This window comes from Amaranthus tricolor, chromosome 6 (genome assembly GCF_026212465.1).
Source record: "Amaranthus tricolor cultivar Red isolate AtriRed21 chromosome 6, ASM2621246v1, whole genome shotgun sequence".
Lineage (NCBI taxonomy): Eukaryota > Viridiplantae > Streptophyta > Magnoliopsida > Caryophyllales > Amaranthaceae > Amaranthus > Amaranthus tricolor.
Window position 1 is genome coordinate 6009645 of NC_080052.1, and position 17191 is coordinate 6026835.

A 17191-nucleotide genomic window follows, 5' to 3' on the forward strand; every position below is an offset into this window, starting at 1 on the left:
TTGATATTAAAAATATGAAATTTTACCTCTTTATAATATTGTTATACCAATTTCAATCCAAATTACACATTTTGTATTTGAAAAAAAAAAAAAAAATTCTAACATTAGCCTTTCCGGCGATACGACGGTCACTGGAATACCACCGGCGTACGACGGCGGCCACCGGAGCCACCACCGGCCGACACCTTCTCCTTCTTCCTTCTTCCTTTCTCCTTCTCTCTCCTCCTTCCCTTTCTTCTTTCTTTTCGTGGGTTCCTGGAACTCACCACTTCTCTTTTCTTTATTTTTATACAATAATTATGATTATTATTATTATTATTATTATTATTATTTTTAACCCTAACAGTTTTAAATCTTATAATAAATGAGTTAACTATGTTATTTTAACCTTGCTCTTTTATACTACTCTTACAATTTAAATTACATGTTTAAATTTATTTTTTTTAAATAAAGTATATAAAATAAAAAGGAGTCTTTTAAATTATTTTTTTTGAATGGGTTGATCGGGGTATTAAATTGAGATATATTATTTTTTCATGTAGACAGCGGATTCGTAGACAGAGATTATTAGAAGCGTACGTTGTCTAGGATCGCGTGACAAGGTAATTCTCAATGTCCATCTAATTAGGACTATCCCGTTAGTATTATGTGCTAAGTGATAATTAATGTGTTTAATAGGATGCATGATTTTATATGACATTATTTTATATGATGTTATGTTTTATATATTCTCAAACTATATTTACTATTATTTTTTTTTTGTCAAAGTTGAATTTATAATTATTATTTCGATAAAATTTATATTATTATTTTGATAACGAAATTTGATACAATTTATTTGGAAGAGAAATATTTATGATATTAATTCCTATTGCCACTAATTGATGTTAGAATGGGATTTGGAAAATGAAGATTTCAGTTGGATATTTCTGAGATATATTTTTATTGGAAAAAATTTATGATCATAAAATAAAATGTATAATGTATGTTTGATTGCATGTTTGTGTGCTTGCGACTAATTATTAAAATATATTAAATCACGTAAAGTGTAACATGAGGGAAACGAAGCTCTTATATTTGTTGTGATCCAAGTATAAGGGTGATGAACAGGTTGTCCTGTTTGGTTAGTATAGCTGCCGACAGGTATTATTATTTCCGATACTTGATACGATGTTTGGTCTTCCTTCTATTTGTTGTGATCCAAGTAGAAGGGGTGTGCACACTAGGGTTCCCTGAGACTACTCTGCTGGCCTTGAATTATTTGGGGTGACGACCTCTTGTTGAAGTAGGTATAGGGGTAAAGCCTCGGCCTACTGGGGTTCTCGTTCCCTCAAATTTAAAATTGATTATGTGTTTGTCATTATTAATTATCAAATTAATTAATTGGTTTATGTGATATTATATATATTATTTTCTCAAATTGTTTTCTATTAAACTCAGCTATATGTTATTTTCTAAAATTATTTCCAATTTGATTATATTGTATTTTCTTAAATCATTTTCAAACTTAATCGTCTTACTGGATGGAGTTGAAATTACTCAATTTTTCTAATTTTGGGAGTTTTTCCCTTGTTTTTCTTGCATTCTTATGTTACAGGTTATTGATTGCATGGGAATCGCGGAGTGAGGATCACTTAGAAATATAGCTTTTACTAGAGTCATATTTCAGTTTAAATTTTACCTTAGGTTGTTTAAATTTTATATGGACACAAATTATTAAGTTATTTCTTAGTCGTTAAGCCTTACATTTATTTTACGGATATTTCATGATATACCACTGAGTTTCTTCGAAATTCACCATATACCACACAAAATTTTCTAATTCACCATATACTATTGAGTTTACGTCCGTTAGCACAAAATACCATTAATGGCACTTGCCGTTAGTGTGCCGTTTGTGGTAAATTAATAATTCACCATATACCATTTACTTTTTTTTATTTTCATCAAATACCATTTAAATCTTTTAGTCTTTAATTAGTTATTTTTAGTACAAATTAGATTTTTAATAAGTAATTAAAGTTCAAACAACAATCTTTCCCTTCAGGCCTTCCCAGACAACTACCTCCCCCCTCACCCTCCCTTCCCAAGCAGCCACCACCCTTAACCGGCCCGTCCCTCCTCCTATCCACAGCAGCCCATGCACAGTAGCCACCAGCAGCCCTTTCTTTTTCCTAAACCCTTCCATAGCAGCCCACAAACACAAACCCAGAACTCTGTTCATACCCTCCGATCTCCATCAATGGCGTCACTTCCATTAATGCCCAAAACCTACAGGTTGATGCATTAACCTTTCGGTTTGGCCAACGACTTTTGGGTTTTTCATGCACATTTTCTTCGATTCTTGTGCTACTGTTTCACTTCTTTTGCTCTCACTTCCTTCAACTAAACCATCTTTAATCTCTTTTCCTACTTCAATTTCCTTTACTATTAACTTTTCATCAAATACAAAATCAAAACATTCCAATTTAATACAATTTCCCAAACCCAAATCCCCAAAACTTCACTTAATCCACATATCTAAAGCCTAAAAATCAACAATTCAATCCCTTTCATCTTCATCATGGCTTCATGAATAACCCGTTGTTTATCACAATCAGAACTTTTATCCTTACTTTTCATGCGATTCCCACCTTCCATTTGTCTGGGTTTGATTGATTTCAAGTGATGAATAGCTGAATCATGGCTTGGTTTGTATGACACTTCTGTTGTTTATCATAATTCCATGTAGTATATTTTTTAGAAAAATGGTATTTGATGAAAATAAAAAAAAGTAAATGGTATATGGTGAATTATTAATTTACCACAAACGGCACACTAACGGCAAGTGTCATTAATGGTATTCTATGCTAACGGACATAAACTCAATGGTATATGGTGAATTAGAAAATTTTGTGTGGTATATGGTGAATTTCGAAGAAACTCAGTGGTATATCATGAAATATCCGTTTATTTTATTAGAAATAGATGTGGCGGTAACACTCCCATGAGTAGGTTTTGCTCATGTTTTTCATTAAAGATGTTTTTAAAAGTCCGACCTATTCTGAGGGTGTTACAAAGTGGTATCAGAGCCAAGTTTGTTTTGGTCAAATCTTAGGGTCGTTAAGGAGTTAAAGTTTGTAAAGGCTTAAATTAAAAATAGGCTAAATGATACAAGTAAAATTATTTTAAATAATTTAAGTAAGTGAAAAAAAAATTAATTAATTAAAATAAAATAAAATAAATTATGAGAGTGGGGATAAATGGGTTTATTGTTTTGAAGTACTTTTAAGTACTTAGTAGTAGTGTGTTATCTTTTTAATTATATTTTCGTTGTCTTTCGTTTTTGTTAGATGCCTTGATTCCGTTGCACTGCTAGGAAAAGTGTTAGAAATTTTCGTGATGCGCCGTACTACCTTTCTATGAAAGCAGGAGAACCCATTTCTTCATATATCCATCGTCTCCGTGTAAGCATGGAGAACTGCCACCTAAATAAGTATCATGGCAACTCTGATTATAACACACCATCCTCAACATTGAGTCAAAATTCTATTGGAGGGACGCTAATTTCACAATGTTATTAGAAGCGTTAGGTGAGATGCCACCTGAGGGAAATGAACTTCCAAAGTCAACATATTATGCCAAAAAGCTCATGTTTCCTTTCGGCTTAGAGTACTAGAAGATTCATGCGTGTCCGAATGATTGTGTATTGTATAGGAATGAAAACAAGAACTTAGAAGAGTGTCCTAGGTGTGCGTTATCGCACTACAAGCGTAAAGGGGCTCGGAATGCTAAAGGGCCCCCTACTAAGGTATTGTAATATCTTCCAATAATAGCTAGATTCAAGCGCTTATTTTCTATAAAGAAAGATGCGTTAAATTTGAGGTGGCATGCAGATAGGGTAAAGAAAGGTCACTTGCTCACACATCCATCTGATTCTCCGGAATGGAAGAGTATTGATAGGTTGCATAAGACCTTTGGGGATGAAGTTCGTAATTTAAGGCTCGGACTGCGTACGGATGGAATGAATCCATTCGGCAATCTTAGTTCTCAACATATTACTTGGCCGGTACTGTTAGTGATTTATAATTTGCCACCTTGGTTGTCTATGAAGCGTAAGTACATTATGCTTTTGCTTCTTATCTCGAATCTTAAATAACCTGGCAATGACATAGATGTATATCTTGCACCTCTCATTGAGGATTTGAGAAAGATGTGGAATGAAGGCGTTTCCTGTTTGATGCCTATCCTAATGAAGAGTTCATCTTGCGTGCAATGCTTTTATGCACCGTTAATGATTTTCCGGCATATGGAAACTTATCGGGGTATAAGAACAAAGGGAAGAAAGCATGCCCAATATGTATCGAGGACATGGAATCCACGTGGATTCCTAAGCGCAAACACGTAGTCATGCACCATCGAAAGTTCCTCCCACGAGATCACCAATATTGTAAGAAGAAGAAGATGTTCAACGGGGAGGTTGAGGACCGTGTAGCTCGTCGACCGTTGACCGTTTATGAGGTTTATGAATAGGTTAAGGGAGTTGACACTGTATTTGGTAAACAAGGCAAATGCAAGGGGATGAAGACCGATTATGGAAAAAAGAATCAAGCTTTTGGAAGCTTCCATATTGGAGAGATCTACAGGTTAGGCATTGTCTTGACGTTATGCATATAGAGAAAAATGTATGCGATGCCATACTCGGGACTTTCATGAACATTCCGGGTAAGACAAAGGATGTTAAGGCCGTGCGAGATTGGGTTTGAATGTAAGGGTGTTCGTCCGGAGTTATGGGCACATGTCAAGGTGAGTAAGAAAAGAAATAGAGCTGATGAAGTAGGTGGCAGTAACAAGGGAAAGGGTAGTAAGAAGAAGATGAGTAATGACAAAGTTTATTTGCCACGAGCTTCCTACACATTGTCCAAAGCAGAGAAGCGGGCATTTTGTGAGTCTTTGTATGGTATTAAGGTTCCGTCTGGGTACTCATCCAACATGAAGAGATTTGTGACCCTAAATGGTAAGTTGAAGTTAGGAAGCATGAAATCTCACAATTGCTATGTAATGATGCAAGTGTTCTTACCAATTGCAATCCGTGAAATATTGTCAAAACATGTGAGATATGCTATTACCAAGCTATGTTCATTCTTCAACACAATTTGTAGTAAAGTTCTTGATCCCTTTAAACTTGATGCTCTTCAAGTCAACGTGATTGTAACTTTATTTAAGTTTGAGATGTATTTTCCACCTTTTTTCTTTGACATAATGGTATAGGTGATGTTGAGGATAAGGAAGAATATGAAGCTTTTGAAGACTCTTCGCCCTTTATCAATCCAAAATCAGTGGATCAAGATGATGTAGATGTTAGCTATGTGCGTGTAGATCACAGGGAAGGAATACATTTGAATTAAGTGATTCACAAGGTATGAATTTTAAGGTTTTTAAAGCTTTTTTTGGCACTTTCGCGCATAAAGTAGCTTAAACTTGGTTTGTTTCGCATGAAACTTTGCACACAACACTATTTGGTATATATTATTGTGTTGAAGTGGTTAGAATTGAAAATCATAGTCATATGCTTGAAATTACGTGCTAAGTTGCGATTTTAAGGGTTTTTTAAGCTTTTTTGGTATTTTCGCGCATAAAGTATCTCAAACTTGGTTTGTTTTGCACGAAACTTGGCACACAACACTATTTGGCATATATTATTGTGTTGAAGTGCTTAGAATTGAAAATCATAGTCATATGTTAGAAATTACGTGTTAAGGTGCGATTTTATGGGTTTTTAAGCTTTTTTGACACTTTCGCGCATAAAGTATCTCAAACTTGGTTTGTTTTGCATGAAACTTGGCACACAACACTATTTGGTATATATTATTGTGTTGAAGTGGTTAGAATTGAAAATCATCGTCATATGCTTGAAATTACGTGATAAGTTGCGATTTTAAGGTTTTTTTAAGCTTTTTTGGCACTAACATCTATTTCTCTTAGTGCTTTCGACAAGATTATAATACTGTTGATTGCAGCTACTACACTCTCAAATACATGGACGATATCTTACAATCCGTGAAGGAGGTTGGAGTCGAAAACATTGATGCCTTAAGTATTTGTTACGTTCTTAAATTATAATATTATATATTTACAATTGGTACGGAGAATCTAATGTTTATGTATCATTTAATTTAATATTATATTATAGGTTTTATACAACACTCCAAAGGAAACACGTCTTTTGAGAGATGGGGAAATGCGAGAATTGAAAGACAAGATTACCGCGTATCTTGCTAAATTTTTGTTCTTGGTAAATAATGTAATAAGTTTAGATTTAGGACTTTTGTATATGTTATTATTATATATACGATCGAGAGTGTCTATATATATTAGTTCATGATTATTGGTGATAATTGGTGATTATCATTGGATTATTACATTATACATTAATCATTGTTTATTACATTGTACATTAATCATTGGATTATTTATTAATATTAAATGAAAAAAGCAATATATATATATATATATATATATATATATATATATATATATATATATATATATATATATATATATATATATATATATATATATGTTTATATATATATATAGTTAAAGAATGTCATGGGTAATGTTTTAAATATGTAATTCTGTTGTTTTTTCTACTTTAAATGAGATTGTTTTGCTGATTGTATGTATATTTGCAGGTTTACTAGACTCCATGATACACGACTATTCCCTTAGAGTTGTTTAGCGAATTAACACCCACACATTGCATATTTGGATGCATTATACGCTTTGAAATCATTTAGCTTTATTTACTTGAGAGAACAATCGGTCAACTTAGATACGTTCATCAAAATCCTTCTGTCACATTACGACCTACTGATGCCCATCGACCAGCACAAGGTTCCCATTCAGTTTCATTTGGGCCAAACAATATTATCACGGTGATGTAGGTTCCATTATTGTGCACGGTTTTTGGGAACAAATAACACTCATCAGAGTATATATTACATTAGAGACCATTTATGTGTTTGCACACCCGCATGTAAATCTCCAAAAATCTTCAACACATCTTCAACACCCAAGTGTATGAACTGTAGCATCATGCCTCATTAGACAAAGCGATACTTCTTATTGTTGATATTTTATGTGTTATTGATCAAGACAACATGAGACAGTATACGCAGAAATTGAATGGATGTAGGGTCGTTTGCACGCGATAAACGATTGAATTTTCAATCACCATCCATATCCGTCCAAACCACATAGTTCTGCTCTGTTGCTAATATGGACAATATTGTATAGGATACCTAACATCCATGTCTACATATTTAATAGCTTGTCTAAGATAGTATATATGATTCACATTGTCATAAACCCCAAGATAATTTTGTTTGATAGAGGATAAGGGAGGACAGTCAAGTTGTACATTTTACGTGATTCCTAATTTGTTTTCTACTTTTTCTATAAAAAAAATTACGAAATTAAACATAAAACTTAAAATCAATGCTTATCTCGATATTTTTAGAGGTTGAAATTATCGTTCATGTGGTTTTAATGTTGAATTTTAATTAATTACGTTTATTTTAGACAAAGTTAGAGAAAAGGAAGAATAAAATAAATCTCGAGATAATGATCATTTGAGAAATGATCATCAGTATTAAAACCATCAAAATCATTTGAGAGTTACGACTACTAGATAAGGAAGAATGAAATTATTTGAGAAAAATCATTTGAGAATTACGACTACTAGATAAGAAAGAATAAAATAAGGAAGAATGATACCTGATGATCGATTATTAACTAAAACTTCAAATTCAACATTAAAACCATATGAGATAACGAGAATGAAATCATTTGAGAAAAATCAATATATAAAAAGTGTGACAAAATGAAAAGAAAACGATCAAAATGAATGCCCAAGCTAAATTGGCATTTCTATTTCCACACATGACATGAATATTTACACATAACATTTATCATAACCAGAAAATGATCATCATTATTAAGACTGCTAGAACTGATTAATCAAATTTAATTTTCCAATATTAGAAGCACTCAATCAGTAATCGATCAGTATTATCATTTTCAGATAAGGCAGAAAATGACAATCCTTCTAGGCCTACTCACTCACCCAAAAGCTAAATAATCCAATCAGAAATACTTTCAGAACAATATTATAGTATTACTTTCCACCTATTGTTTCTTTAAATTTATGTCCTCATCAAAATTTATCTTTTCTTTTTCTTCATTTAACAAAATTTTCCTAAATTCTTTTTCAACTCTACAATTTCATTACCCATCACCTAAATTTATCAACTTTGAATGATAATTTTTCTGAGTATTATTTTTCAATGACTATCTATGATTCTTTTGCTTCTTGGATCAACAGCTTCCTCACTTGCATAAGGTATGTTACGTGCTTCTTTTATTATAATTTTCTTGCTGCAGATGATACTTTATGATTTACTATAATTTGTTTATTATCAATATAGTATTTTAATGATTGTATTACTCTATTGTATTATTTATGAGATGAGACTGATGGGTACCTTTTAAATTCCGAATTATGATCATTATTAAGTTTTTTGCTGATTTTTTTCAGATTGATTTAATGTTGGGAGAGATTGTATCGTATAAAGTTGTTTAATTTATCTGCAAGATTAGTGATTCTGAATCGTAAAATAGTTTATTGTACAATTTTAAGTGATTTGACAGAAGTAGAGAGTATTGGGTAGTTTTAGTAGATCAGATGATTGAAACAATTTGTTATAAATAAACTATTTTTGCACAACCAACTTCTAAAAGTGTGTTCAAAATTAGCCGAAAAAAGTTGATAAAATCAACTACATATACCGACTATTAGCTATCATTTGTTAGTCAAATACCTCTACAGCCCGTTTGGTTAATGGTACTAAATCGTGTGATTGGTAATGGAAAGTGTAATTTTGTTAAAGAATATCTCTTTATACATTTAAAGGCCATGACCATTCTCCTTCAACAATCTTATTTTCTTTACAAAATTCATTCCAATGCAGTACCATATGAACACGTGGTATTAGGTGGTAATGAAAATTGTGAACAAAAATATTTTTTGATCAAACTTTCAATAAAAATGAGATGTTATATATCATAATAATTTATAGTACAAATCATTTCCATTACCACAAATTAGTACCTGTTAACCAAACAAGCAGTTATATTATATCACATCGAGAAACTACTCAAGCTTATAGTTGTACTTTCAAGATGTGTTATACACTCTATACACACTATCATAGAAACCTCTTTCTATTTGTCAAGAAATTTTGTGAATACATTAATACATGGTTACAACTTACAACTTCCTTTGTTGTGTAAAGTCACTTGCTGGTGTAAGTCATGAATTTCTTTCTTGGTGCGCGTATGTCATCTATTGATCGCACATATACTTAATCCATTTTCCTAATTGTGACAAGTTCCAATGCTTACAATGCTCTGTAAAGAAGACTGGAGTTTAAGTTATACCCTTTTGTTTGTTACTGTATTTGTACATATTCATGAATCTGTGTGGTGACAGAGCAGTAGCTGTTTGGGACGCTGCACAAAACCAAAGCGCGTACCTTCAGTAGAGGATAATAAGGGACTACATTGCCAGGAACAGATGGTCGAGAAACAAAGCCTATCAGATGACTTTTGGGGCACAAGCACAGGAGACTTGGACAACCCATTTGGTCTATCACAACGAAGCATTTCTTCGCTAAGTACATCAAACGTCAGTTTTCACTCTGATTTAGGATCTGCCAGCTTCAACTCGCATAACGACTTCGTTAACCATGGTTAGTCCTTTGTAAATTATGATAAGAGCTCTTCGATTTTAGTATATCACGTTTTTGTGTTTGGTAGGCCTTCTTCTGTGGACTCAACTACGGCTTCAATGGATTGGAGCTACAAAATCAAATGACGCTCATGAAGCCCCAGGACCAGCAATCAGGTCCGTACTACTTCCCATCTTACTGTCCATCATATGAATGGCATTAATCATGTGTTACCATCTCGCTTCACCTTCCCTTGGATGCCCTTTTATTCCCTTGATTTCATTTTATCAAAAGTCTGAACCAATCAACAATCATCTAATCCAAACTAGAAGCAGTCTGTCTTACGCATCGTGATGCATTAGCAATCTTGTCACCTGTGAGAAACGAAAATTCTTTATATTAATTGAACTCCCGAGAATTCATGTTGGATACTTGAGATGAATACAAGAGTAAGGAGGATTCTCTTTTTTTTGGAACAAAATATACAAATTTGTCATTAAATGGCCTAGTGAAACATATCCTATGCTTGATGTATCATGCATAGTACTTGTAACCAAGTCTCATAAACACAGAACATAGGAGTTTTTCGTACTCTATTGAGTGACGCTTTATGGATTGGTTCAGAATCATAGGAGAGCAAAACAGATAACTGGTCTTTCTTAATCCATACGTTTTGATGCCAAAAATGTTCACTATATCAGTTTAGTCACTAGAAAATCTTTTGTGATGCTTTTAGCTGGTACATTCAAAGCTTTACATTAAGAAATATACTTTCTTATCATCATAGAAGTGCATGTTTCACAATCTAAATGCTACGTATGACAGCTTGCTCGGCTCAAGGGAGAGATTCCGGCGTCCCATACCTTTATCAGTAAGTATTTTTTGAATCGGTAGGATTTTCATTAGAGCTGATCATGGGTTGACGTCGGCTTCTAATATCTTATATATTCTAACATGATCCCTCACACGAGAGCACTTTGGGCTATAAGTGTAGATGTAGCACATGCCCTCTTTATACCTGGTGCGAAATATCCCAATAGAATTTAATGGTTTGACGTTGGCTTCTTTGAAGACCTTTCTCGAGCCGAGGGACTCTTTGACTGCACTCTCCTCTATGGGTATGAGCTGTCGTCGTTCTTCCCTCCCCAGTCCCTGATCATAGTTTTCTGTGAGTGGGACACACTAGGTATGATAATGATGATGATGTTGGCTTCTAATACCATATCAAAAAATCAACTCAGCCAAGAGCTTAAACTGATGATTAAAGCCACATGATATGTTATAAACTAAAAAATCATTTCTTATCTAGTTACCGTACTTGGAATGGCATTGACAGGAAATGGTAGAGTTCCTGGTTGACATGTGGGAGCAGGAAGGATTGTATGACTGAAGACATTAAAGTGTAGATAGCATTTTCATTTGTGAGCACAAAGAAATCGTGTGTATATATATATATATATATATATATATATATATATATATATATATATATATATATATATATATATATATATATATATATATATATATATATATATATATATATATATATATATATATATATATATATATAATATATATATATAATATATATATATATATATATATATATATATATATATATATATATATATATATATATATATATATATTATATATATATATATATATATATATATATATAACCCAAATATAGGATCGTGATTTTAACACAACTAATTTTATGCCCCATGTATGATTTTTTTTAATTCTAACTGTGTATCTTCCATTTCCATGTCTATTGAGAAATGTATTACGATTTTTCATTGGTGTTGTTATATACAAATAGATGCATTAGTTGATGTTACCAATAGTGCAAACTCAATTGAATCGAGCTGTAAAATTATTCTAACTATGCTGCATTTTGCACTATGAGACTGTAGTGATAAATATTGTTCTAGCAATACCTTTTTGTTACCAAAACCACAAAGTTTTCTGCTATGGAAAATTCAATAGTAGTGGTAAATACCATTATAAAAATTGAAAATATAGTTGATTTAAAATCATTTGGATCTGACTAAAGTAAATAAGAAGAAAATAAAGAAAGAGTTACAGAGCACAACGAGGGAGTAATCAAACAAATCAAACAAAACACAAACAAGCAAGAACACAAGTTTTAATGACGTCTTGGATAACTCTACCTAAAATAAGAACAAATTTCATTAAATATTTAATAAAAGATACTAAAATATCACTCACAAAGCTTAAATTCACTCTCTAGAGCTCAAGTTTCTTCCTTTCACTTAGTTCACTCACGAATACACTAAAAATCTTTACAAAACCCTGTTCCTCCCAATATATTAGCCACCACCTTAACCTAATATAAATTTAAATCTTTTATATAGCTAACCAAATCATTAAAAACTCTCTAGCAAAAGGATATGATGTGTCCCAACACTCACACAGTCAAATGGAAATGCTTTAGTGGCCTCTGAATTGCCTACTTGAAAGAGCCAGGGCCTTGGTCTTGTCTTGTACGAACGAGCCAAGGTCCTTGGTCCTGTCTTGTTCGAACGAGGCAAGGTCTTACTTGAATGAGTAGAGTCTAATCTTGGCTACTAGAAAGCTTTTGCTGACAAGTTGTGGCAGACATGTTATCCCCTCTCTTTGCTTCAAATAATGACCCAAACCTGAAGTATTGATACGCCAATCCATACCCATCATTTACCACTAATGTGCATGTCATAGTTTGAGCTATTTGGTGATCAAAGTCACCTTTTACACTTATTTGTTAGGTATTTGACATAATAATATCCTCCTCAAGACTAAATCTAAATTCCACCTTCTTGCATGACACATAAACATCACCATCAAGCTTGTGGTCTACGTCTACGTAACCACTATCAACTTGTTCTTACATTTTCAACCCTTAATAAGGACCATGTTAAAAGACTAACCTCTACCTTGATAGGTTTGAAAGTAAATCCCTTAACCTCTAACCTACCTAATGAAATAAGGTTGTTCTGAAACTCGGGCTTATACCTCAAATCACTAAGTCTTCTCTTGACATCATCATGTTTCACCGTAACTACCTTTCCAATACCTTTTACCGTCACCTTCTCATATTTAGGTACAATGACATCACAAACACTAAGCTTAGTAAACTTCTTCTGATCACAACAAATGTGGAATAAGCAACTAGTGTCAATTACTTAAATCTAACCATAAGCATCTCCTCCATCCACAACAAGTGCTCTATATCTTCATTCTTGTCATCAACAAATCATAGAGCGGCCTCCCCTTTGGCCTCAACATCCCTTGTTCCACCATCTCTCAAACTTCCCATCTTCTTGAGATTTTTTTTCATCCCTTTGCACATTATTTGAATGTGCCCCTTTTCATTACAATAGTAACAATCCTTATTACTATAGCCATTCCTCCCATGAGAGTTACCTCTCGTTTAGTAATCCTTCTCCTTAGCTATCTCTCTACTAAAGTCCTCACCACACAAGCATTCTCCAACACTCTTATTGTCTTTTCCTTTACATCTCACCAAGAATCTATCATTTTCTCCTTAAACCATCAACGGTTAATCAAGAGGTTAATCAAGAGTGATAAACTTCCTTCCAATGAGCAAAGCTTGAACTATATTCTGTATCTCTTAGGAAGAAAATCCAAAAGAAATAAAGCTTGCTCCTCATCCCAGAGTTTCTCTTATGCATTTAATAATTTAATCACAAGTATATTAATCTCATCTTGCATACTTGTATCATCCTCTTTCATGGTTGATATAACTCCTACCTCAAGAAAAGTTTTTTGGTGAGAGACGACAAAGCATAGATCGGTTAAAGCTTCTTCGAAAACACATTGGGACTCGTCTTCTTTGAGTAGTTATACTTGATTTTGAACAAAGGCAAGCCAAATAGTGCCCACCACCTTATTTTTCAGGGATGTTTGTTTATCCTTCTCTACGAATTTTGGATTTATCTTTTCAAGAGCCTCATCCTTTTCACATCGAAAAGTTTATTTTTCTATTAAATAGTGGCGCTTAGTCCTTTTTCCCTTCACTCATTTTCCTTGTCACCAAAATTCGAACTTTTACTCAAAAAATTTCCCAAAAAAACCCAGACTTTGATGACTATTGAAACAAAAGGATTTGGACCTCAATAATGTAAATAAGAAGGAAGAAAAACTTACCACAATAATGAGTTATCAGACAAACCAAGCAAAAAACTAAATAAGCATGAACACAAGTTTTATTTATGTCTTGGACAGCTCCTCCTCAAATAAGAATATTTTTCATTAGCTATTCAACAATATATTAATGAAATACTACTCACAAAGCTTGAATTCACTCTCTAGAGCTCAAAGTTTCCTCCTTTAAAGGAGTTCACTCACTACTACATAAAAGACACTCAAAGGCACTCTAAAACACTATTTCTCTCTATGTATTAGACACCACCTTAACCTACATGAATGGCACTACTACCATGAACACAAGTTACGGGTTGATTTAACAACGTTTATTCGTGTTATCGGGTTCGCACTGGTTCCGTTACTAGTTGAAGTTCGAGTTGAGTGTCAATCAGCCTCGAGTTATCATCGATCTATAATTGGTTTGGTTTTTCTGGACACAAAACGAGTTATCATAGATCAAGTCAATATTAAATGGAGTTGATAGTCAGTTTCTTAGTTTATATGTGCTTATTCATCGACTTCTTTCATAGAGTTATAAAAACGAACTCATATTTATAAACTACAATTCTCCTTTCATTGTTTGATAATTTTGTCCCAAGTTTATAAAAATAAGAGGAAGAAGAGAAAAGGTTGGCACTCATAACTAATAAGAAGAAATCAATAGCATGTCACATAATAAAAAAAAATTAAAATGGTTGCTTGTTTGGCAGTTGGCATTGATGTACCACAAACATTTAGTTAGGCAAAGGCAGAAAGGCAACTGATATAATGTGCAAAAAGAGGTAAGAATGTAAAATTCAAATTTATCAATTATTATTATTATATGACCTTGTCTTAATATAAGATGAGATTAAAGTATTTTTAATTAAATCAAACCTTAATTGGTATTCTAGATAAAAAAAATAGTTCTAAGACAGCAAGGATTTTCATTATAAGGTTAAGAGTCTCAACTTCCACACATTCTATTCATAAAATAGTCATATTATGGTCAAGATTTCAATTTAATCATTAGAAAGCAAAAAAATAGAAGTTTGGGACCAAGGATATAGTTGATACGGTGGGATAAGACTTAATTTAACATTTTTGTGGAGTATTTTTAGAATGGTGTAGAATTGGTAAAATCATATGATCCTAGTTGTGATTATATCATTTTATACGATTCTAACGATTCTAATTGTGATTTTAGAATTTGAAAGACATATATCTTTGTTTAGTTGTATTTGAAAGGCTACTTTATTAGTTTTTTGTGCTTTTAAATAATTCGTATAATATCGATAAGAATAAAGCTGAAAACAATCTGAACTCTGTCGAAGATTCCAGAGTCCGTGTCAGAGCCAAATTGAAGTATGCACAATTCGACTCCAAGTGGAGGTGAACTGAAAAAAAAATCCGAGTTTTATCCAGAGCAAAATCGAAGGGTGGATAATTTGAGCCGAGTCTAACCCATTGTCATCCCTAATCACTCCTTCTCCTGTTATGTTGTGAGGTTCGCAACGCCAATATGACTCCAACCCCGGATACCCTTGTGACTCCTCAGGGGCCGCCATTACATACAACTTCATTGCGACCGACAATCTCTACCATGGTTGTCTGATAACTAAAAGTATGTTTCATAATTTATTTTTTTATTATGTAAAGTCAACCCATTAATTTTAGTTTGTTGTATTTTTAGGGTTGCTACTGATTCAGACAACCAAATAGTCACTTTCATCTGCATGACATTTGAGCAATATGAAGATTCAAATTAATGGGCATGGAGGCATCTAAATAAAAAAATTATCGACTTCTATTCATAGTGTTAATAATGGTGACTCAAACTTGCTAAGCACCATTGGAAGAAGATGGGTTCAGGTCAGAGGGTACTCCGCGGGACGCGTAGAATTCCGCGGGGCGCGGAGTTGACTCTGCCTCAGGTCTGCGGGGCGCGGAGTTGCTTTTGATCTCACATTGCGGCTCGCGTAGTTTTACACGGGTCGCGCAATTGAAGTTTCTTTTCATGGGAAACGTCTTTAGGGACGGTTACCTTTATTTGTGGTCGGTTATTTGTGGTTATTTAGTCCTTAAAACTGCCTTTCAAGCTGATTTATTATAAATACACCCTCTTGTTAGCACTAGGGTAGTATGATTCACAAATTGAAAGAGAGATCACAAGAGAGCCATCGTAATTTGTGAGCGTGATTGTAATTCATCTTGTATTCTTTGCGATCATAGTGAAATTGTTTGTTCTCGGTGCTGGTCGACGTAGCTATCACATTGATAGTGAACCACGTTAAATTTCTTGTGTCATTTTATTATTGTTTGCATTGAATTTCCTGTTGTTTTCATTGTTGTTCATCGACTTTGCTTCCGCTGTCGCACAACAATTGGTATCAGAGCTCAGTTTTTAAAGTCCTTGGAGAGTTTTTTGAGCGAAACAATGGCTGGAGATTCTACAATAAGAATTGAGAAATTTACCGGGAAAAATAGCTTCGGGCTATGGCAAATAAAGATGAAGGCTCTCTTGAAACAGCAGCAAATCCGGCGTCCGTTGGCTTTATGGAGTACCACTGCGGGGTCGGATGATGGATTAACTAACGCACAATTAGCAGTAATGGAGGAAAAGGCTCATTCTACCATTTTGCTAAGTTTGGATGATCACATCATCACGGAGGTCGCTGATCAGGCTACAGCGGCGGAACTTTGGATGATGTTGGAGTCATTGCATATGACTAAGTCGCTGACCAACAAATTAGTTCTGAAGCAGCGGTTGTTCAGCCTCCGAATGCAGTCAGGTACTCCCTTACGGGAACATCTTGAAAAACTTAACTCTATTTTATTGGATTTGCGTAACTTAGATGTTAAAATAGATGATGAGGATGCCGTGTTGATTTTACTTGTGTCTCTATTGTCTAGCTATGAGAATTTTGTGGAGTCGTTTGTTGTTGGTAAAGACTCCCTGACCCTAGAAGAAGTGAAGGCAGCACTTCATACTAGGGAACTTCGTCAAAAGGCTATAACTGATAACGGGGATAGTGGCAGTGGGTTAATTGTTAAGTTCGGGAAGTCTAAAAAGAAGAAGGGGGTTAACAAGGGCAACTATACTGGGTCGGGTGCTGAAAACGGCAATGAGGGATCTGGTAAGACTGCGAGGAAGACCTGTTATTACTGCAAAGAACCGGGTCACTTTAGGGCTAATTGTCCGGTGAGGAAGGGCAAGTCCCAAGCTGCTATAGTTGAAGTAAAACCGAAGAAGAACTATAATTCGG

At 33.9% G+C, this 17191-nt stretch overlaps 1 protein-coding gene across 2 annotated transcripts; it reads left to right on the forward strand.

Moving 5' to 3' along the window:
- Positions 1–8137: 8137 nt before the first annotated feature.
- On the forward strand, positions 8138–11232 carry LOC130815411 (uncharacterized). Of its 2 annotated transcripts, none has more exons than XM_057681874.1 (5): positions 8138–8383; positions 9538–9791; positions 9859–9946; positions 10596–10641; positions 11107–11232. In XM_057681874.1, the coding sequence occupies exons 1-5, from the start codon at positions 8328–8330 to the stop codon at positions 11158–11160; spliced, it is 498 nt and encodes a 165-aa protein (XP_057537857.1). In that variant the 5' UTR covers positions 8138–8327; the 3' UTR covers positions 11161–11232. The 2 variants fall into 2 exon arrangements, with proteins under 2 accessions (XP_057537857.1, XP_057537858.1); XM_057681875.1 differs by having other exon boundaries at positions 8142–8383; positions 9533–9791; positions 11107–11221.
- The last annotated feature ends 5959 nt before the right edge of the window (positions 11233–17191 follow it).